Source organism: Carassius auratus, chromosome 6 (assembly GCF_003368295.1).
Source record: "Carassius auratus strain Wakin chromosome 6, ASM336829v1, whole genome shotgun sequence".
Lineage (NCBI taxonomy): Eukaryota > Metazoa > Chordata > Actinopteri > Cypriniformes > Cyprinidae > Carassius > Carassius auratus.
Genome location: NC_039248.1, coordinates 9,536,192 through 9,558,763, shown reverse-complemented (window position 1 = coordinate 9,558,763; position 22,572 = coordinate 9,536,192). Strand labels below are relative to the sequence as shown.

Genomic DNA, 22,572 nt, shown 5'->3' with positions numbered 1-22,572 from the left:
AACCAAAAACCAAGATTTTATTTATTCCTTAAACTTTCTTGTTCCAGTGCAAAATTCAAAGTGCCAAAAGATGATAATGTTATGCTGCCCCCTAATGGTATGTATGGATAGTCTTAATATTTTTACTGGAGTTCTATAAACGTTACCATAAACATTTAAGTAACCTGTGATGATTGAATGTAAAACAAGCTAAATTTATTTGTTCTAAAAAAATAAATAAATAGCACGTTAATATTCCGTTTTACAGTACCCACATTTATATTTATATTCCGATAGGTGGAGTTGAACTACAGATTAATTTTCTTTCAAATGGACTTGGACTTTCACGTGGACATAGCGCCAGTGTATAGTTTGTAAAGAGCACGATAGTTTCATTTAAAATTCTCAAGAGAATTCGAAAATCTTTTACAACATTGTTTAATCTAGTCAAGAGGGTGGTTGATTAAACTATTCTGAGGTTACTTATTGCTGGCTGTAACATCAGCAGACGTGTGTCATAGACTCGAGATCTCTATTCTACGCACCTTTCTCGGAGCATCAGTGTCTCATTTAATGGCGAGCACAAACTGACAACGACCTTCTTTATTCTTGGATTTCATCCTCTGGATTCTTTTTAAAAGAGGGCAGCATGACCACAAAGGAGAAGAAGGTAGACTGTTTATTGGTGGTGTTCCTTTTAGTCAGATTTGTGTTTTTAAATTAAATAAATAAGTTGTGAGTTTCACTGTAAAGTCATATTTAACCGATTTCTAATTTAATTGTAGTTATTTTTGTTGTGAAGTTGATTTTTTGTTTTGTCACATTAAATGCCTGTTATTATTATAGTTATGTGTATACTCAGGGTCATACATACACTTTGGTATTAATGGTGACCTCTACAGCTATTGGGGGAACTCTACAATATGGATACAACCTGGCCATTATGAATGCACCAACTGTGGTAAGTATTTAATTGACTTAGTGTTTGTGAAAGAGTAAAAATGTTTAAATTCATTTCATATTAGTTGTCTCTGTGTCTATTAAGACCAGTTACCAGTTTTCTGTTCTGTATTCATTCCTGCAGTTCATTCAAAACTTTGTCAATGAGACATTTTTGGAGCGATGGGGAATACAGTTGGGGGTTTACGACATCACACTGATATGGACCTTTATTGTTTCCATTTTCTCACTGGGCGGCTTTATTGGGGCCCTGATAGCAGGGCCAATGTCTGTACGTTTCGGGAGGTATGATTAATCTTGTTTTTATACAGTATAATTTACATGAAAAGTTCATGTTCCATGCACAATTTTTATTTATTTATATTTATTTAGACTTGATGATTTAAATGTAAAAAAAATGTTAAACTTTAAATAAGTAGTAAATCTAAGTATGCTCTGTTATGTTCTTGTTTCCAAGGAAGAAGACTATGTTGCTGAACAATGTCTTTCTCTTCTCAAGTTCATTGCTTGCGTTGTTAAGCCGAACAGCAAAGTCATTTGAGATGATTATCATCTCCAGATTTTTGGTTGGCATAAATGCAGGTACTGTGTATATATTTTTCCTGCAAATGCAGTTTAATGGTCTCTTTTCTATTTTGCCATTGAGATGACTAGTTTCTTCCTAGTATTATTATAAACATATTCTCTGTTTCTATTCAGGCATCAGTATGAATGTACAGCCCATGTATTTTGGTGAGAGTGCACCAAAGCACTTACGAGGGGCTGTGTCCCTGTCCTCAGCAGTCTTCACTTCTTTTGGTCTGGTGTTGGGACAGGTGGTCAGTCTGAAGTATGTTATATATTTGACATATCTCTTACGACGCTAATGAGAGTGATTACCATTTCGTTATGTAATGTGAAGATTTTTATTTTATTTTATTGAGTACTTTATGAACAGCATTGAAAATACCTAACGTGGCAATGTTATTTTTTGCCCAAATTTAATAGACAAGCATGACTGGAATGACTGATTTTAAAATGTCTGTATTTATTTCAGAGAGCTGTTAGGTTGTGAGCCGTGTTGGCAGTACTTATTGGCTAGTAATGCTATCCCAGGCTTCATCCAGCTCCTCACCTTGCCATGGTTCCCAGAAAGTCCCCGCTACCTCCTCATTGACTGTGGAGACAAAGAGGCCTGCCTAATGGGTATGAGAACCTGAGTTTTAAGTATTGGTGCAGTTATACTGTATATTGCTATATTGTTTGCGATTAGGGCTGCAACTAACGATTATTTTGATAATCGATTAATCTGTCGATTATTTTTACGATTAATCGATTAATCGGTTTATGTACTTATATTTTAGTTTTTTCCATTTTTTCCCCAAGTAAATTATTAATAAAGGGTCTTTATCATTCAGCATAGATTTTTAAGAGATTTTAACCATTTTGCATTGTCATATCCTCATCAAAAATATACCTGGAGTTGTTTTATTATGTTAGTAATCCTTTGTCGAACTCTTCTGCAATCAAAACACTGATCCATACTCTAGCAAAATTCACAAGGAGATTTCAAATATTGTTTTCACCATGGCAGTCCTTAGAGCTCCTAAAGTAGTTTAACATCCCAAACAAAGCTTAAGGAATCTTTGAGAACATATTTTCACGAAGTATAAGGATAAAACAGAATAAAATTGCAGTGCATTGTATTTTATTATTTACTGGGAAAAAGCTTTATAGCTTATGCTGTGAAATTGTAAACAATCCTTCGAAAAAAAGTGCCAATGGCATGAAACCTGAATGGAACTCACAATTTAAAGTAAAATCCATCAGAAGGTTGTCCAGAAAAAAAAATTGGGACACACACAAAAAACCTGCTGTGTGAAAAAGAGCAGTGAATACTTAGAAAAGAAGTGCATTTTAAATATACTCAAACATTTACCTCTCTCATTCAGTCATAATTAGGCTGCAAGTCTGAATTATGAACTGGTAAACGACAAACTGATCACATAACATGTTTGTAAAGCTTTAAATGTTAACTGTTAAAAAGCAATGTTATCAGCTTTTACGACTAAACATTTGCAAACAACCTTGTACTGGAGAATCTGCACAAATACAATTCTTAGGGGCCGTTCACATATCGCACCTAAAAACGCGTGGAAGACGCTAGTCGCGCCGCTTTCTCCTTCTTTCCAAAGCGCTCGGGCAGAAGCGCCCCTGAGGCGTCTGCCTTTGCTAAGCAACCATGACGTGCTCTCTCCATGACGTGCCCTCTCCATGAAGACCCGGAAATTTCAGCAAAGGATAAATGGATGCGGTGTGGACGCGCCTGGAAAAACGGGCGCATCGCACCGCGTGCGTGTCGCGACCGCGTCGCTTCCATTATGAGAGTGCATACTGCGCGCCTACATAGGAAATAACGAACTTGAGCACGCAAAAGACACGATATGTGAACGGCCCCTTAAACAGTTCAGTAGTGCAGAGTTTACAGGTTACTCTTCATTTTAAAGGCTCAAAGTAAAGTACTCCCACTTCCCGCTGAATGCTGCAGAGACGCTGTTCGGGAAGCACGTGACATAAAACGAGGCCAGCTATTGGCTATTCGCTACTTCACCTGCTGTACTGGCTGAGTAAAACCTCCGGTGGCTCATTACTGCCACACTTTGGTCACCGCAGATTTTAAATATGCACGAAATGAGCCGCTTATGGCAAATAAAATTTATTTAGCGACGAATCGATTACTAAATTAGTTGACAACTATTTTAATGATCGATTTTAATCGATTAAATCGATTCGTTGTTTCAGCTCTATTTGCCATACAGAATATGATAGCCATAAGCTGGTTATGAGCTGGTCCTGAGCAGGAGATAGTTGCTTATGACCTGCTTAAACCCTGCTATGCTTCAAAACATATATATCCAGCATATTATGTTTGGTTTTTTTTGTTTTTTTTTTTTCAATAATGAAAAGTTATTTGGGGAACTTTTATTTTTAAAGGGGGGGTGAAATGCTATTTCATGCATATTGAGTTTTTTACACTTTTTACAAAGAGTTGGATTCCCATGCTAAACATGGACAAAGTTTCAAAAATTAAGTTGTACGTTTGAAGGAGTATTTTTGTTCCAAAAATACTCCTTCCGGTTTCAAGTTTTTTTTTCGAATATGTCTCTGTGTGACGTTAGATGGAGCGGAATTTCCTTATATGGGTCCTAGGGCACTTTTGCCGCAAGAGCGTGCGCTCCCGTAGAGCACAGCACTGAGAGGCTGAGCACAGACTCACTGATCAGAGCGAGAGCGTCGCGAAATGTCACCAAAAGGAGTGTGTTTTTGGTTGCCAGGGCAAGACAACCCTGCACAGATTACCAAAAGAGAAACAGCATTAAGGGACCAGTGGATGGAGTTTATTTTTACAGAGCATCAACGGATTTGTGCAAGTGTTTTTGTTTGTTCCCTGCATTTTCGAAGATGCTTGTTTTTCAAACAAGGCCCAGTTTGACGACGGATTTGCACATCGTTTATTTCTTAAGGAAAATGCAGTTCCAACGAAAAAGGGTCACAATGTGTGTTGGAACCGCATGCGGTGAGTAAAACTGCTTACAAATATCTCTGCCTCCTTGTTAGTCCGTCCGCCTCCCATGCGGAGACCCGGGTTCGAGCCCCGCTCGGAGCGAGTCGTTGCTGCTGCTGCTCTCGTTCAGTTTCAGCCTTCACAGCTGTCACAGCTTCCAAACGCTCTCAACGCAAAAACTTTCCACACGCTTGTGATTCTTTAGCTCCGCCCACACGTCACGCCTCTAGGCGCTCGTGTTTTTCCGGGAAAAATCGGTACAGACTATCTTTCCCTTATGAATATAATAAAACTAAAGACTTTTTGGAGTTATGAAGGATGCAGTACTACTCTATAGGTACTCAAGATTAACATGATATTGAGTGAAAACGAGCATTTCACCCCCCCTTTAAGAGTTTACAGATAAAACAATATTATATATACTTTAATAACTTTTAACAGTTTTTAAAGGGATAATTCAAATTCTTTCCAAGTTTTTCAAAGATGCTTTTGGCCATACAATGAAAGTAAACCATTTGCTTCTTTTGGTTAGAAAAAAAAATAGTACAAAACGTTAGATATCGTTAGATTGTGTTTCACAAAGCATGTAATTCTCATGCATGATTATATACAACAGTAATGTTTGTTCCGCAGCACTGCAGCGTCTGCGAGGCTGTGAGGTGCAGAGAGAAGAGCTGGATGAGATTCTGCAGGAACAGAATGAGACGAAGGGAGAACGTGCCAAACAGCCGTGGGAGCTCTTCACTGACCGCAGCGTCCGCTGGCAGCTCATCACTGTGGCGGTCCTAAGCAGTGCCATGCAACTGTGTGGTAATGACTCGGTGAGTCCCTGCCCCTGTCCAATTCTGTGTCATTATATCTTTGGCTCTTAGTTGGTAATTCAAGTGTAACTGGATCACCAGTGCATTGCTTCATAAAGTGAATGTTAACCCCAAAAAACACACCCAGCCGATCATGAGAATGAATGCTTGTGTTGCAGGCTTTATGTTAATATTTGAAAGATTCGTCACGATTCAGGGGATAAAAATCCATGCAAACATACACAAAAATCACTTATCAGAAGTTGAAATAGATAAGTTAATGTATTATTATCAGAAGTTAAAATAGATAAGTTAATGTATTAATATTAGATAAAATAGTAGTACTTATGTTCAAATACTTATGCTTTAAATAATATTAAATTTAATCATTCAATTCAGAGAAGTTTGAAAATGTATATAACTGTTTCTACAAACATATTAAGCAGCACAACTGTTTCCAAAACTGATTATAAGAAATGAACAAAGAATGATTTCTAAAGGATAACGCAACACTGAAGACTGGAGTAATGGCTGCTGAAAAACTAAACAGCAAATGACTAATTGACTTGCCTTGCAAAAGAGCTTTGGTAAATCTCACAACATGTAACACTTACATAACATAACACGTACATAACACTTTTTTTTACATAACTCAAAATGCTTCAGAAGTATTTCAAGTGTTAGTGTTGGTGTGCGTGTGTATGTGTGTTTTGCACACTCCTAATTTCAGAAACTTAGGACCATTTTTTTCAATCCTCAGATTTACTTCTATGCATCATATGTGTTCCAAGAAGCGGGTATATCTGCAGGACAGATCCAATATGTGACCATTGGCACCGGGATGTGTGAATTCACTGCTTGCATTCTATGTGTGAGTCTTCCATTCATCCATTATCAGTTATGTAAGAGTCCCAGAGCTGTACAGGCAATCCTTTGACCTCACTTGCATAGTTTGAGTGAATTAATTCATCTTGAATGCCGGGGTTATCAGTCAGGGCTGGATAAACATTTTAGTCCTTTTTACCAAGATATCATTTGTTTGTAGAATCTAAATTACCATTTTAATTATGTAACTGAATACTGAATAATTTCTGTGTAGAATGACAATGCCATACATTAATTTTAAATCTCTGTATGTTTGTGTGTGTGTGTGTGTGTGTGTGTGTGTATGTGCAGAACCTGTTGATTGAAAGGTTGGGTAGGAGGCTGATGTTGATGGGCGGCTATGTTCTCATGACTGGATGGGCAATAGTCTTCACTGTGGCTCTTTCCCTTGAGGTGTGAATTATTCAATGTTGCATCACCCCCCTTTCCTTTAACCAGCACACACATACTGTACTGTAGTCATGTGGAAGATTATGTACAAGCTAATGTTTAACCTTAAAGGGAACACATAATGTACAACATTAGAGTGTTCAACTGAATTGTCGTCATCTTTGGTTAAATATAACTTTTACCTCTGGTTTGACCTTTCACCCGATAGAATATGGTTACCTGGATGCCGTACCTGAGCATGACCTGCATCTTCACCTACATTCTCAGCTTTGGCATGGGACCAGGTGAACTACAACACCTTGATATACAGTGGAATGTATATATAATGCAACCATTTCTATAGTGTTATTTTACACTGTGGTTTGCCATTTATCAACACTGTTCTTCATATGGTAGCTGGGGTGACTGGAATCCTACCAACAGAGATGTTTAACCAAACATCACGTCCTGCCGCCTACATGACCGCTGGCTCTCTAATGTGGCTTAACCTCTTCATAATCGGGATGATCTTCCCTTTCCTTGTGGTGAGAACTTGAAAATATGTTTAATATTCTTAATATCTGACATATTTGACAAAATACACATTAAGAATAGGATCCTTTTCTTCTGAATGTCCTCTGTGTGTGTTTTTGCAGAGCGGTTTAGGACAGTATTGCTTTGTTCCATTTGGGGCTGTGTGCCTCTTGACTGCTTTATATATTCAGATGGTTCTACCTGAAACCAAGGGAAAGACCATATCGATGATCACTAAAGAGTTTCACAGGCTCAACTACCGTGGACAGGTGAAGATGAATATAGAAGGAAAACAAGCTCAGTACCAACTTGGGGAAATCTTTCACTCCACTGCCTTATAGAGTGGTAAAATTTCTTACAAACTAAATTAATATTTTTAGAAGAATATTTGTAAAAGTATGCCTTAACTGGAGTAAGTTTACATCTTTGTACATGCATTACTTGCTGATTAAATATTGTATTCCTCATCACTTGACTGACTTGCTTTGCTTACTTGATTCAGCCATTACTCATGAATTACATTATTTAAGAATAAGATATTGCTAATCATAGATTGAACTGCTTGGAAATTAAATGAAAAGAAGTTTTCTTCAGCTCTCTTTACCATGATTCCCATTAGGTAAGAAAAACTGATTTTTTTGTTGTTATTTTGTTAGCACACTTGATACAGGAGATGGTTTAAGATAACACTTAGGTACGTTGACTTTGAGAGGGTGCAGCTATAACATTTCTCCCAAATGTTTTTCCTTAAGGTCAGTGTGACTCAGCAACACTCTTACAGCGGTGAACCCCTGAAGCTATTCTATGGCAACAGTGAGCTTTAGTTCATAGTAAACCCGTGATTCTGGCTGATGTTTAGAACAGATTAACAAGACCATTCTGCTAAATCTGTTGCTTATTTCTGCAAGATTATCTGCACAAATGCAGCCGTACCTAAAGTTCTGCCAACTTTAAAAGGACATACTTATTTAGGTCGCCAATTACAGCTGACTCATTTAATGTAGTTTTGTACTGGACTGGGTTGTTAAAAAGTTACAGACCTATTCTCATACATCAAAGTTATTAATATTGAGGTTGTTCATTTTGTAAAAAAAAAAAAAAAAAAAAACTAACACAACTGACAGTTTGGTTTTTGGCTATTGTGAAATGGGTAAGCACTACAAATTAGGGTGAAGTCGAGGTGGTACACTGTATGTTAAATGTGAATAAATATATTCTAAATACACAATTTTTTTTTTTTTTTTTAATTGCTTCTTAAAATAAAATGAAAATTATCAAACAATACATACATTTTCAGCTAGTTTGAGCTTAGGTTATACATTTTCTTAGGATATGACATTGTAACATTTTAAATATAATTTTTTCAAAATATAAAATTATCACTTGTGCCAGTGATAGTGATTTCATATATAGTATATTCATAATAGTATAAATAATTAAAACACTTCACCAGAAGTGCAAATGTAAGGAAATTAAACACTTCAACAGAAGTACATACATTTAAAGTCTTAAAACACTTCAACAGAAGTGCAAACATAAATAATTGAAACACTTCAACAGAAATGCAGTTTACTATATCTGGTACACAATAATGTGCCTTTTGTGTGAGCATGTTTTAATTCAGCTGTGTAAGTGTCTAACACACTTCCATTTTTCTGTGCATACAGTATGTGTGTGTGTGTGTGTGTGTGTGTGTGTGTGTGTGTGTGTGTGTGTGTGTGTGTGTGTGTGTGTGTGTGAACAGGTGTTTTAAAAAGGGCTGCAGGTTGTTTTATGCTCAGTATGGATTCTTTTTTAAAACGCAACCAGCCGAATAGCCTGGTTATTTTTTTTGGTTTTAGAAACCACTTTAATTCCATTAACCTTTGCACATTCAAAAGCTTTAATTTGATTCCATTAGAATTAGCATTTACTAGGACGGCCTATTTTATCATGTTAAGATAAATTACGACAATCGAAAAACATTAAAAAATAATAATAATAAAGAAACATAACAGATGTAACACAAATCTGTATTGTGGACTGATATATTCGAATTTAAATCTAAACAACTTTAATAAACTATGTTTAGTTGACTATTTTTCTACAAATGTCAAAATTGTAATTGTTATTAATTCCACCATCATGCCAACAGATGGCCTCAATGAGCTAAAGAACTGATTTCCAATCGAACGTAAATAAACGTTATGTTTCTTTTACTGTCTATGGTCAGAAACGGAAGTGCTAAAAAAAACGCTAAAAATGGGCTTCACTTGTCTCAATTGAGTTCCAATGGGGTCGCTGTGTCCATTTCTTTTACTGTCTATGTGTTGAACCTGAAATATGTACAAATTAAAAAAAATAAATAAATAACCGTACCGGTTACACTGGATCTACCCAAAGTACTTTTGTGCTGGTTATTGTTTTGGGCTGACTGTAAAATCGTTCTCATTTTCATTTAAGGTAATATTTACCTTAGTCCTGAGATGAACATCCACCAAGTTTTATGGACTTTGGAGTGCGGGGCAGAGGGTGAGAGAAGTTATAATTTCTTTTTCTTTTGTATATTTTTTAATAAAAATAAGTATTCATTTGAATGTTTTATTTATTTATCTACTGCACTTCAACCCTGGTGTACACTGCTGTTCTTTCAAGTTCAATTTTTAACATTTCAAATCTAAGTGTGACTATGCTTTTGTGCTGCCAGACTTATAATACAAATAAAAACACACAGAAAAGCAGTGCTGTACTGCATTATGCAATGTTGCACATAAATAAAAAGAGAATATGTGGTTAGTTTATTTCTGAGATATGTGTGTGGCCTTACATGCAGCCTCAGTTTCGAATTATTGAAAAAAAAAATACTGGCCCATTACTTGAACCTCTTTATGATTTTGACTTTCAGACAGGCAGCAGGAAATCAATTTTGGAATCCTCATCAAGGCAGCACTCATGTCTACGCAAAGATTCATGCTCAAGGCAGCACTCATGTCTACGCAAAGATTCATGCTTGCACGTCAAGGTACAATATTAGCAATAATGAAAAGCATTATTTTGGTTTTCTGTTATGTTTTGGCCTTATTACCAAATAATCATTTAATAACCTTATGCATTTACAGCTATAATGTGTATGTTATGATTGGATCAGTTGCACCAGTAATGTATGAAATAATGAAAAACTACACCATTGTTTTCACAACAGATTGCAAGTCACACTGTTTTTGCACAAAATAACCTAGAACAACATGCACAATTATTAATTCTGAAGTGCTCATCACAAGAGAGAAATTTTTCAAATACAATTTTATTTAATAGCTATCTCCGTACCAAATAGACAGAGACACAAAAACAGTGTACAAAAACAAACATCAATAGAAAAGTATGCTTATATTCAAATGTCCAAAAATTGATCAAAGTTGTGACATAAATTGCAGAGAAACAACATTTTGTCAAAAAAAACAAAAAAGGTAGGATACCAAACGTACAAATGTACACCTTGCTATGTGCATGTCTTTATACAAAAGTGTCGATGCAACTCTGTTTGTATATGGTTTTTATAAGATAGGTCCTTTAAATGACAGATTTTTCCTACCCATCGCGGTTCACAATCAGTACTGGGAAGGCACTTTGCAACATACAAATATACAAAAAAAACACATTTCCAGTGATGTAATAAGCTATAACACCATACGAGACACAAACAACAACAATAAGAATAACTGAAGAATTCCCTACAACTTAAAATTTGTAAATAAATAAGGGCTGCAAATATTCAGATCACACTTACTGGGCAGACAATGATTGTTACTATTAGAATTGTTAAAACTGCAATCAATTAACAGATGTTATGATCTGATATTAGCAATGATTAGTCAAATAAGTAAGCTGAAGCTAAAAACAGATCAGTCTGCCTCAGATTTTACGGCTACACATAAAAACATTAAGTCCAACAAGTACATACGGTAACAAAATAAAGACTTCTTGTGTGTGTGTGTGTGTACATTATGTCATTCATAGATTCAATCATGAGTGACCGCTTGCAAAACCTCGGCAACATTGTACATACTGCCTTTCCAAATACTCCAAATACATTATTGGTACACAATACTAATAACCTGCAGGGTAAAATAAAAGGAAAGGTAACCAGCATTAACACTGCATTTAGAGTAAGAGGAACAGGCTAACACCAAACACACACTCAAATACTTGCATAATAATAAAGACAAAACTAAATTTATGGATTTGTCAATAACAACTTAAAACAATTCTGTTAAAACTTGCTCTCTGAAAAAAATTATAATAAAAGGAAAATGAAAAGAAAAGAAAGATCCATTCATTCAACCAGGCCAAGGAAAATATACAAGGACCCCGTTTGCATAAACTAATATAATTGGCCATACATATATACATATTTATTTTATATATAGAATGTTACATGTCATTAAATTTAAATTAAGCAGGAATGTACTGAACCACTTAGAAAACTCTGATATATTAAAAAAAAGATTAAAAAGCCCTCTGTTTCTATTACATTCTAGAGATAAAGGACATTGGAGAGATTGCAGCATACAAACGTGTACTCATACATACATGTCATCACTCTCGTGCCGTTGTGACGGCTGCATGAGTCAAGATAATAGCACATCGCAACAAAACGCAGTATATACCTTTGCGTAAAAGGAGACTTGGACACCGGTATCAATAAGTTAATAAAATATATTCTTTGCTTCTTGCTATATCTTACAGTGAAACCTGAAATTGGTCCCTGTTGGACATTAAAAACAGACACACTTTTTGTGAGCCAAAACAATGGATCTCAGAACTACCAATGATAAACAAAGAAACACCACAAAAGTTAACAGCCATTATTTAGCCTGAAGTTTTAAAGGATTTAAAATCATTTACGTTTGTTAAAGAAACTCATATAGAAAAAGACTCTAGGTCTACGACAGCTGCGCAAATTACACGGTCTCAGTGTTTTCTGATGGTGAAAACTTTTGTCTAGACTGTTAAAATCGTAATACTTGGTAATGTTATGCTTCTCGGTGAGGTAAGTCTGGGCAAAAATGACCTAGAGGTACATTCTGAAGGTTGGGGCATTAGTTTGTCTTTTAAAGCATACATCATCCTCAATCCACAATGTGGAAGCCGGGAGACACACGTGATACACAAACATGTCAAAAGCAATGAATAGTTTTTTGTTTATTTTTAGGATAGACCAATGAAATTGAGGATTTGTTGAAGGAGGAATAAACATTAGCTGCTTCACACCAAGATGGAATCAAAATGGCATCCACGATGGCAAAGTCGAAACATTAACAAACATTAGAATAATAAGAAAAGCCAAAAACAAAAAGTACTCTGCATGTGGCGTCAAGGAGTATGAGACAACAGACTAAACTCGCAGTTATGAAAAGTTTGGTTGTCCAATAAGGTTAGAAGAAATGTCTGCATCTCAAAGGGGTCATTTCTCCCCTAAACCCATTCCACTGTTGCCCATCTCAGAGTCCACTAGTGAGGAGGCAAAGGCTGACTGGACGATCTGAAAGCCAAAGGATTCAAGAAGTGACATATTCTGTTGGGGGGAAAAGGGTGAACCGAGATCACCGAGGCCAGACAGGGCCGCAGCACGTTTCTTATGAACCCGGTGATGGTGCTTGTTGAGGTAAGACTTTGTGCGGAAGGTCTGGCCGCAGTCGCCGCAGGCAAACTTCTTTTCTTGGTCTGTGTTTTGGATGTTTTTGGATCCCCCCGGTGAGGTCACTGCATCATCAGGTTGGCCGTTAAAGATAAAAGATGTCACTTCCATTTCTTCTCCCTCTACTTTCTGTTCAGTCTTGAGGTCCGTTCCATTGGAAAGGTCACCGAAAACTGCATCCGATCCATCAGAGTCCTGATGGGGGCATTTCCCAGCATTCTCCTGCCCGTCTGAGGTAAACACAGAGTGGGGAAGGGGATATCAGGGAAGGAGTGGGACAGAGAGATATATAGGAAGAGAGAAGGAGCCTCACATTAAGCAACACATTTAAAAATGTAAATATTTCCTTTATACCTGAATCCTCGTGACCACAGCCACTTGTGTAAACCTGTTTCGGTATAAAAACAGCTTGGCCCAAACTGATAATTTTATTGTGGCTTGTGTAATTTTTTTGTGTTGTTTTGTGACTTTGTGTAAGAAAGAGAAATATAATCAAATTAAACTGCATTCTATTGTGCACAACATTATGTGGAAAATTAATACTTCAGATTTTTAGTCTTCAGAGTTCCTAGGCTCTAGAGCAGTGGCACTTAACCTTAGTTTGGGAGGAAATGGACATTTTTATAATTTAGTCACCCTTCAGGTTTTTCCAAACCTTTATTAATTTCTAGTCTGGAACACAAAAGATGATATTTTGAAAAACTCCCAAGAACCAAACAACACTGGAGCCCACTGATTTTAACTGTCTGCATAGGAAAATCCCTCAAAATATCTTCTTGTATTTTCCACAAATGAAAGGCAGTCAAACCATTTTGTAAACAACATAAAAATGACTAAATGATGACATAAAACTATCCCTTTAACAATTTGGAGACTTCTCTACCACAAAGTAGACTCTACCAATCAACAACCATGAAAAACTGAATTCTCCGCTCTGATTGGTGCTCACATTTTTTCAACATGTTACTGAAATTTAGCCTGACCAACTAAGTAGTTCTCCTAGCTACTAACAAATGAGCGACACTTTAGCGCATGATGAAACCATTGATAATTTCTGATTGGGTGATTAGTACTATATTTGGGGGAAAATGTGATGACATGCTACAACACTCTCATTAAAGAGTCACGTGTTCCCTCTATGAAAAACATGTTGAGTACCAAGAATCTAGTGTTAGTCTCTCAAACTTTCACTATTTTGTACTCAAAGTTTATTTAAACTCTAGTTGGTTACAGGGCATTTACAGACCCAGAAAGGTATGAAAGCATAATACTGACGAGACAATTATTAGGTAAGATCTGAAACCAGACTTAAAAGTCTTGTGAATGTTAATGGTGCTTAGCAGATATTTACACCAGACTTATCGGTTACAGCATCCAGACATCCTCAGTTCTTTGGTTCGCCACATTTCCACCCTCAAAACAGCCCGTACTGACCTGTAAGAGGTCCATGAAGTGGAAACCCTGGTGCTCCAGAAGAGCGGCACTCCCAAAAATAGGGAGTTGGACCTGGCTTGCCCAGGAGCAGCTCAGGCTGCAGGCCCAGGCTCGGAGGGATGGGCTGGGGTAGAACTGGCCCAGCTAGCCCCCGAAAAGACCCCTCTGTCTCAGGAAAGGTAACCACGAGCCGGTGATTGGTGCAAAGGTCTACACGCCAGTAACCGCCCCAAGAAGTAAGGGATATGGATAGAGGAAAAGACAGAGGCCAAGGGGGACAATTTGCAGTCAATACATTCAGATGACCTCTAGCTTCACATCAGTTCAGAAACCATCAGAAATTATGAACATTGTTTGTTCAAAGCTAAAATGACAAAAACAAGTTTTAAATGAATGAATCTTTTTCTTTCATTACACGCCAAGCCAGCAGCTCATTGATACTGTTGGAGGGATACTGTAATGACAATTCTGTACTGATGTAAAGTTAATGGCACCTTTCTGATGTATTTCTGCATTAGCTTTTACATATTAACTGTCAAAACCCTAAAGCTTGCATTACAAGATCAAAAATAATTCCACTTCCTCTCAATTCTAGTGAATCCACATAGTAGTTAACATTAATAACCTACTGGAAACAATATTTTTTTATTATTATTATTCATGGCATTTCCATAACTAAGGGGTCATGTCAAGATTCTAGAATATGGTTAGTTCTTTAGAAAAAATGCTGTCTCCATATTGTTTCCTATGTTCTATGTTTAGTAAGGTAATTCCCAATCACAAGCTGCTGGATTTTTTGGCAATAATTGTTTGAAAAAGGTCCATTAAATCCACAGAAATAATGCACAGCATGTATGCATATATATGCACATGCATGAATGAAGGATCAAAAATGCTTTCATTATGCCAGCACTTGATGGAGATGATAAGTAAGCGACACAGAATGGGACACATGGCCATGCTAAATTGGTCAGCAGCAATGTAAGTGACTAGCAGACAAAGCTGATTGATAGGGCTGCAACTATTATTTAGCTCAGGTCTTAATTCAACTGTATCTCTAAATGCACCTTATTTAAATTAAGAAACTTAAAGCAACAGTTCACCCAAAAATGAAAATTATGTCATTAATGACTCACCCTCATGTCTTTCCAAACCCATAAGACCTCCGTTCATCTTCGGAACACAGTTTAAGATATTTTAAATTAGTCAGAGAGCTTTCTGTCCCTCCATTGAAAACGTATGTACGGACAGTATACTGTCCATTTCCAGAAAGGTAATGAAAGGTAAAGGTGGATTAATGCGTATTGGAGACGCCAACAGTTTCAAACAATTCAGTTCGATTTGATGAACTGGTTCAAGAAGATCCGGTTACATCGAGTGATTCGTTCGCGAACCGGATATCACTAAACTGCAGTGTTTTGAACGTGCTCACAACAGACCCGGAAAACAAGACAATGCTGAATAAAGTCGTAGTTTTTGCTATTTTTTGACCAAAATGTATTTTCGATGCTTCAAAATATTCTAACTGACCCTCTGTTGTCACATGGACTACTTTGATTATGTTTTTATTTTATTATGGAGGGACCAAGAGCTCTTGGACTAAATATAAAATATCTTACAGGTTTGGAACGACATGAGGGTGAGTCATTAATTACATAATTTTCATTTTTGGGTGAACTATCCCTTTAACTTCAGCCCATCCGAGATGTAGATGAAGATGTAGAGTTTTTTTGTTCATCGGAACAGATCTGGGAAAGCATACTCAAAGGATCCTCTGCAGCAAATTAGTGCCGTCAGAATGAGAGTCCAAACAGCTGTTAAAAGCATTACAATACTCCAAATAATCCAGAGTAAGCATTATTATGGAGTTGTTTTTTGGTTAGAAGCAATGCTTTGAAGTTAAAACACCTTTATGGTGGATTTGTTTTATATCAAACAGATATTTACTTCACAAGTTAACTGATGGACTCGTCGTGTGGATTACTTCTGAATTATTGAGATTCTTTTATCAGCCGTTTGGACTCTCATTCTGACAGCGTCCATTTGCTGCAAAGGATCCACGTGTGAGAGAATTCTCTATATCTGTTCAAATGAAGAAACATGCTCATCTACATCTTGGCCTGAGGGAGAGAATATTTTCAGCAAACTGCCATTTTGGGATGAACTGTTCCTTTATAAGTAAATCTTTTCGGTCTCATTTTAGTATTTTGCCAGTAAGTCAAATATTGAAGAAGCTTGAATATTTTAAATAACGTACTTTGTTTGAATTTACATCTGGCAGCCATCCATTAAGTTTGCAAAACTACAAGAACGATCTACATACTCAATACTTCATCAGTCAAGTGATACAAAGGTATCATTACAATTGCACATTTAGATATCCATTTTACAAAACTCTACCAGCTGAGCTAAAGAAACTCATCCTTGACGTTCCTCTTAAAATGTGAAAGACAACCCACAATTTAAGCAACAAACATCCTTTCTCACCCACTGAGAGAAAAGTCCTAAAAGAGTATGTAATTTAGACTGCTGAATTCTGAACGACATATCTGATTCCCTGCACATGCTGCAATAAATGATAAATGTGCAGCACTCCAATCCGTATTTGCGGTGAGTTTATATGTAAGCAGATGCAGCATCTGATAAGCAGCAGTGAAAAAGACAGCAAGTGAGCGAATAACAATTTGACGCTGCGGGGAGAGGCTTGCTTGCCTTCCACTGCGCACTGGCGTCCTGAGTGGTAGGGGGCACCGTTGTGCATCTGTGGTCTGTTGGTACGTGCTTCAGGGAACTGATGTGCTGCAGAGGAAGGGAGCATGGACGAGCTGTGGTGCGTTTTTACATGCACCTTTAAGTAGGATGCAGTAGAAAAACCTGAGACCATCGGAAGAACAAGTAGGAAAAACAATAAAACAAAAAACAGAACAACACTCAAGTCTTATTAATCAGAAGATTACTCTACGGCTTTCAAAACTATTTTAAAACTTAAGCCTTTTCCCCATTAATAAGCCAACCAGTTTCTGTGAGCCTAAGCTAACTTACTAAGGATGGTGTCAGTGGCAATGAAAATGTGGATCATTAGCTGGGTAATTTGTAAGCACGAGTTCTGCTGTTTATAAGGAATGCCTTGATAAAATTAGTTATTTTCAATGCGTGTCTGACCAGTACCTTTGTTGCATATTCCACAGTAGTTATGAGGTCCTTCACTGTGTTTTTTCAAGTGGTCGGTCATGTAGGCAGCCCGGAGGAATTTCCCACACACTTGACATGGTATCTTATCTTCATGGCATGCCAGGTGCGACCTCAGGCGATCTCTTGTTGCGAAAGACGCGTTGCAAATCTGAGACATTTCAAGATACGGTTTATAAGCATTTTCCAAGAGATCATTTTTGGGAGTGTTATCAAAACAAAAAGTTGATTTAATGGAGGTGTTTAATAAAATATTTTTAGTTCTATTTATCTAGAACATATAATGAATGTGAATGAGGACCTGAGCTGTGGAGAACAGCTAAAACGAAGCTTCGTTAAGTTGCACTGTTTCGAAAGTCAGATGGATCACCACTAGGGGGTGTTGAACTCAATGTGAACCCATGAACCACTTCTGGTTGCTCACTTAAAGGGATAGTTCACCCCAAAATGTACATTTGATGTTTATCTGCTTTCCCCCAGGGCATAAAAGATACAGGTGAATTTGTTTCTTCAGTAGAACACAAACCAAGATTCTTTACTAAAACTGTTGCAGTCTATCAGTCTTCTAAGCAGGCGTGTGAGGAGGTTTCTTCTTCTTTTTACTTTATGGTGGCTCGCAGACTTATATTAGTGCATTACCGCCACCTATCTCTCAAATGGACTATTGACACTATCTACAATCTCAATTAGGATTGTCAATGGTCTACTTGATAGACCAACTGATTGATTACGTCATTTATTTACTGCATGAATTTCAATGGAAATTTCATCCATATGGACAGTCAACACTCATAAGCTACTACTAAATATTACATAGAAACTTTAAAATAGAAACTGAAATTTCCTCTGAAGTTGCTTTGCAATGATTTATATTGTGAAAAGTTATAAATCGGTGGTTTTCAACCTGTGGGGCATGGTGGTATTGCAGGTGGGCCACCAATTACTATTAAAAGAAATAATAACATAATTTCATATAATTTCATATTATATATATATCCACTATACCACTATACTCCACTATACTTCCACTATTCGATCTCGCTGGTTGGTTTAAGAATGAACCTGCAATTTATCTTAGATATTTTTGCTGCATATGCTACAGAACAACAAATTCAAACATGCATAAATGGCTGTCAACATGTTCCCTCCTGACTGCTTTCTCCTCTGACTGTCTATCCGCTGCAGAGCTCTGCCTGGATCTGGTTTTCCCGTTTTGCTGAGCGGTGCCAGCCCGAGTTATTTTGTGTTCATTGCCAGTTCATTCAATACAGACAGTTAACAATCTAGCTTCTGAGTACTAAGTTATTAACCCAACAATAGCGAGGTCAGTTAATTTTTTTACAGTGGGCCGCGCAAACATATGTGTTTGGTTGTGAGGGCCGTGAATTGAATTGAGATGACGATTTGATTAACTGAGAAAAAAATTCTAATAGTTTAGTATGTGTGCCAAAGCGAGTCATTTTGGGGTATGACAGACCCAGTCCTGTCTCTTTCCTTATATGGTGGGGGGGGGGGGGGGCTGGAATATGACTAATAAATTCATTATATGAAAGAAAAAGCCATACAGATTTGAACCATGAGAATGGGCATACATTAAAATGTAGCATTTCTCACCTGACACTTGTGAGGTCTCTCTGTGGTGTGAACCTGTTTAATATGTCCATTCAGATGATCTGGCCTACAAAAACAAAACCATCACACGAATCATGTATGATGACACAAATACAGAACATGTATAGAGTATGTATAGAAGCGATCATAAATGACTGCCCTCACCTGGAGAAACCTTTCCCGCAGCTTTGACAGACATACGGTTTACCCACCGAGCCGTCGTGAGACCGCACATGGTAAGACATCCTGTCTTTGCGTTTGAAGCGCAGCCCGCACACCGGACACGCGTACGGTTTCTCGCCCGAATGTGACAGTTTGTGCCGGTTGAGGTGGTAGACGTCTCGGAAGACCTTCCCGCACAGATCACACGCGACGTGACGTCTCGTCCTCTCGCGTTTACGGTTTTCCGCGGGCAGTCCGTTTTCCTGAAACCGCGCCTGGGGAGGAGAGATCATCGTCGGGCCGTCCACAGCGACCAGCTCCGGTCCGGTGCGCACGCCGCCGGTGAACGTCCCGTGCTGCGTCTCGTGGTTTCTCAACTGGACATCGTCAGGAAACATCTTACCACAAACCCCGCACAAGAAAATCCCCTTGTTTTCGTTTAGAGCAGTGCTGTTGTTGTAAGTGATCGGCTCTGTCGTGGGCTCTTTTTTGGGTCTCCCTCTGCCTCGCTTAGAGCCGTCGCTATTGAGGTGGCTGCTGGGAAACTCCAGCGGGGAAACCGCTAAGCGATCGGCCGCTTGTGCTCCGGAAGTGGCCGGCTGTGAGCTGTTACTTGGCTGCGTCGGATCGGCACAGTCGCTGTCGTTGTTGTCGGTAAACACTGCGCCGCTGGACACGCTCCCGTTTGACATGTCCACGGGAAGGGGGTATGACAGCTGCTCCGCGGCCCTGAACAGGCTGTGCTCGCCTCCTCGTGAAGGAGGCACGAGGATCTGCATGTTGGATTGTTTGATGACCTCCTGACAGATCTCGATGACAGATCGCATAAGCAGAAACTTCGCCGCGGTCATAAGCTCCGGGAAACACTCCAGACGCACCACGATCTTAGACGTGTATGCGAAGTCCAGGATGTCTCGGAAAACTTTGGGACTGATCGTGTGCATCTCCAGCTCCTTGCCCTGGCCGTCGTCTTCCGCCTGACAGCTAAACACCGACTCAAAATACTCGCTGCACGCCGCCAGCACTGCCTTGTGCGCTGGGAAGCTCTCCTCTCCGACGCGCAAGATAACATCACAAAACCTGCCTCCATCTTTTCTCTGGCTGTTGAGGTTGTGTAGCATGTCGGCGCTGTGTTTACTCACCTGGTACGTGTAGGAGGAATTCCACGGGTGTTCTGTCCTCTCCATGCCGCCTTCATTCAATAACCAAGCCTAACGCATACGACAGAAGAGGTAGACAAACGCAAACGAAATGCAAACACCCAAATAAACAGAACCACTCAGCAGCGACCACCACTCCTCGCCTTTTTAGCATCTAACATGTTAGCAGGGGGAAAAATGGCAGCCCCCCAGCTTCCTGTGAACTTTGACCTTTGCTTAAAGGAAGGGGGCTGTCGTTTGCGTTTAATATTTTCTGTTTTCGCACAGTTTAATACATTACTTCGGTCCAAAGATAAAGCGCAGATACTAAAGTAGTCACACACCGAAATTAATTTTAAGTTTCGCGTCCGTCTTCCTGGTTCGCGGTGTTATGAATTCACATACTTGTTTTCCAGTGAGCCCCCTCCCCCAAATGTACGCCAGACACCGAGTACATGACAGCAGACCGTCTTTTTCTCTCTTTCAGACAGTGTAACCAATTAGAACATATACGGTAAACGTGAATAAAATTAAAGTGAAGTATCAAAACTCTTGAACTGGCACTGTCCCTTAGACAGTCAGCTGCTCTCCTGAACAGGCAATGTACATTTCAAGCACAAAAGACACAAACAATAGAGAAAGGTAATTGTTGTAGACTACACTGGCTTGCAGTGTATCTGGCTGCTGTATTGTTTCTACTCTTGGAAATAAGATGCACAAATGTTTTAGGGAAACATTAAGGGAAAAAATATAATTAATTTTGAGCTCAGGTTGTATTTCTTGGGCAGCTGTCTTTGTTTTCAGACAACACTGAAACATGCTCTGACTCTGATAATTGCAATCAGTTTTTGTTCGTTTTGCTTTCCTATTCATGTTGTACTTTTATGTAGTTTGTCTGCTTTTTAGTTTCAGTCCATGCATTACCCAGTGTCCTTGGGTTTGTATGGAGCCCCATATAACACAATATTATACAGAAATAAAAAGAACACCTAGCCAATCGCCCATGAGATTGGGTACAGAAGCATGTCGAATGGGAGTAGTTCTGACATGCATGGTTAACAACATTAGAACAGACTCCAATTTATTTACCAAGGACACCTGATACAGTATTGTTCAAAATAATAGCAGTACAATGTGACTAACCAGAATAATCAAGGTTTTTAGTATATTTTTTATTGCTACGTGGCAAACAAGTTACCAGTAGGTTCAGTAGATTCTCAGAAAACAAATGAGACCCAGCATTCATGATATGCACGCTCTTAAGGCTGTGCAATTGGGCAATTAGTTGAATTAGTTGAAAGGGGTGTGTTGAAAAAAATAGCAGTGTCTACCTTTGACTGTACAAACTCAAAACTATTTTGTACAAACATTTTTTTTTTCTGGGATTTAGCAATCCTGTGAATCACTAAACTAATATTTAGTTGTATGACCACAGTTTTTTTAAAACTGCTTGACATCTGTGTGGCATGGAGTCAACCAACTTGTGGCACCTCTCAGCTGTTATTCCACTCCATGATTCTTTAACAACATTCCACAATTCATTCACATTTCTTGGTTTTGCTTCAGAAACAGCATTTTTGATATCACCCCACAAGTTCTCAATTGGATTAAGGTCTGGAGATTGGGCTGGCCACTCCATAACATTAATTTTGTTGGTTTGGAACCAAGACTTTGCCCGTTTACTAGTGTGTTTTGGGTCATTGTCTTGTTGAAACAACCATTTCAAGGGCATGTCCTCTTCAGCATAGGGCAACATGACCTCTTCAAGTATTTTAACATATGCAAACTGATCCATGATCCCTGGTATGCGATAAATAGGCCCAACACCATAGTAGGAGAAACATGCCCATATCATGATGCTTGCACCTCCATGCTTCACTGTCTTCACTGTGTACTGTGGCTTGAATTCAGAGTTTGGGGGTCGTCTCACAAACTGCCTGTGGCCCTTGGACCCAAAAAGAACAATTTTACTCTCATCAGTCCACAAAATGTTCCTCCATTTCTCTTTAGGCCAGTTGATGTGTTCTTTGGCAAATTGTAACCTCTTCTGCACATGCCTTTTTTTTAACAGAGGGACTTTGCGGGGGATTCTTGAAAATAGATTAGCTTCACACAGACGTCTTCTAACTGTCACAGTACTTACAGGTAACTCCAGACTGTCTTTGATCATCCTGGAGGTGATCATTGGCTGAGCCTTTGCCATTCTGGTTATTCTTCTATCCATTTTGATGGTTGTCTTCCGTTTTCTTCCACGTCTCTCTGGTTTTGCTCTCCATTTTAAGGCATTGG

General features: G+C 38.4%; 2 protein-coding genes across 6 annotated transcripts; one reads left to right on the top strand and one right to left on the bottom strand.

The window, feature by feature from the left end:
- The first annotated feature begins 324 nt into the window (after window positions 1-324).
- slc2a11a (solute carrier family 2 member 11a) lies at window positions 325-7,543 on the top strand. Of its 3 annotated transcripts, none has more exons than XM_026260850.1 (12): window positions 325-649; window positions 882-940; window positions 1,064-1,224; window positions 1,397-1,521; window positions 1,639-1,768; window positions 1,976-2,124; window positions 5,117-5,304; window positions 6,044-6,154; window positions 6,460-6,561; window positions 6,767-6,842; window positions 6,955-7,082; window positions 7,194-7,543. In XM_026260850.1, the coding sequence occupies exons 2-12, from the start codon at window positions 923-925 to the stop codon at window positions 7,410-7,412; spliced, it is 1,407 nt and encodes a 468-aa protein (XP_026116635.1). In that variant the 5' UTR covers window positions 325-649; window positions 882-922; the 3' UTR covers window positions 7,413-7,543. The 3 variants fall into 3 exon arrangements, with proteins under 3 accessions (XP_026116635.1, XP_026116630.1, XP_026116634.1); XM_026260845.1 differs by having other exon boundaries at window positions 842-940; XM_026260849.1 differs by having other exon boundaries at window positions 826-940.
- A 3,239-nt stretch (window positions 7,544-10,782) lies between these two features.
- On the bottom strand, window positions 10,783-21,017 carry LOC113095217 (POZ-, AT hook-, and zinc finger-containing protein 1-like). 3 transcript variants are annotated; one of them, XM_026260841.1, is made up of 6 exons: window positions 19,148-21,017; window positions 18,986-19,049; window positions 17,351-17,522; window positions 16,895-17,056; window positions 14,183-14,392; window positions 10,783-12,978 (listed from the first exon to the last, which is right to left on the bottom strand). In XM_026260841.1, the coding sequence occupies exons 1-6, from the start codon at window positions 20,329-20,331 to the stop codon at window positions 12,515-12,517; spliced, it is 2,256 nt and encodes a 751-aa protein (XP_026116626.1). In that variant the 5' UTR covers window positions 20,332-21,017; the 3' UTR covers window positions 10,783-12,514. The 3 variants fall into 3 exon arrangements, with proteins under 3 accessions (XP_026116626.1, XP_026116627.1, XP_026116628.1); XM_026260842.1 differs by lacking the exon at window positions 14,183-14,392 and having other exon boundaries at window positions 19,148-21,014; XM_026260843.1 differs by lacking the exons at window positions 14,183-14,392; window positions 16,895-17,056 and having other exon boundaries at window positions 19,148-21,009.
- Between the last annotated feature and the right edge of the window lie 1,555 nt (window positions 21,018-22,572).

Coding starts and splice junctions, on each gene's coding strand:
- LOC113095217 (XM_026260841.1), bottom strand. CDS start 20,331: ATGGAGAGGACAGAACACCCGTGGAATTCCTCCTACACGTACCAGGTG. Junction 17,523..18,985: donor AGAGACCTCACAAGTGTCAG/GTGAGAAATGCT, acceptor GAAATGTCTCAG/ATTTGCAACGCGTCTTTCGC. Junction 17,057..17,350: donor CTGTGGAATATGCAACAAAG/GTACTGGTCAGA, acceptor CGATGGTCTCAG/GTTTTTCTACTGCATCCTAC.
- slc2a11a (XM_026260845.1), top strand. CDS start 629: ATGACCACAAAGGAGAAGAAG. Junction 1,522..1,638: donor TTTGGTTGGCATAAATGCAG/GTACTGTGTATA, acceptor GTTTCTATTCAG/GCATCAGTATGAATGTACAG. Junction 6,843..6,954: donor CAGCTTTGGCATGGGACCAG/GTGAACTACAAC, acceptor TTCATATGGTAG/CTGGGGTGACTGGAATCCTA.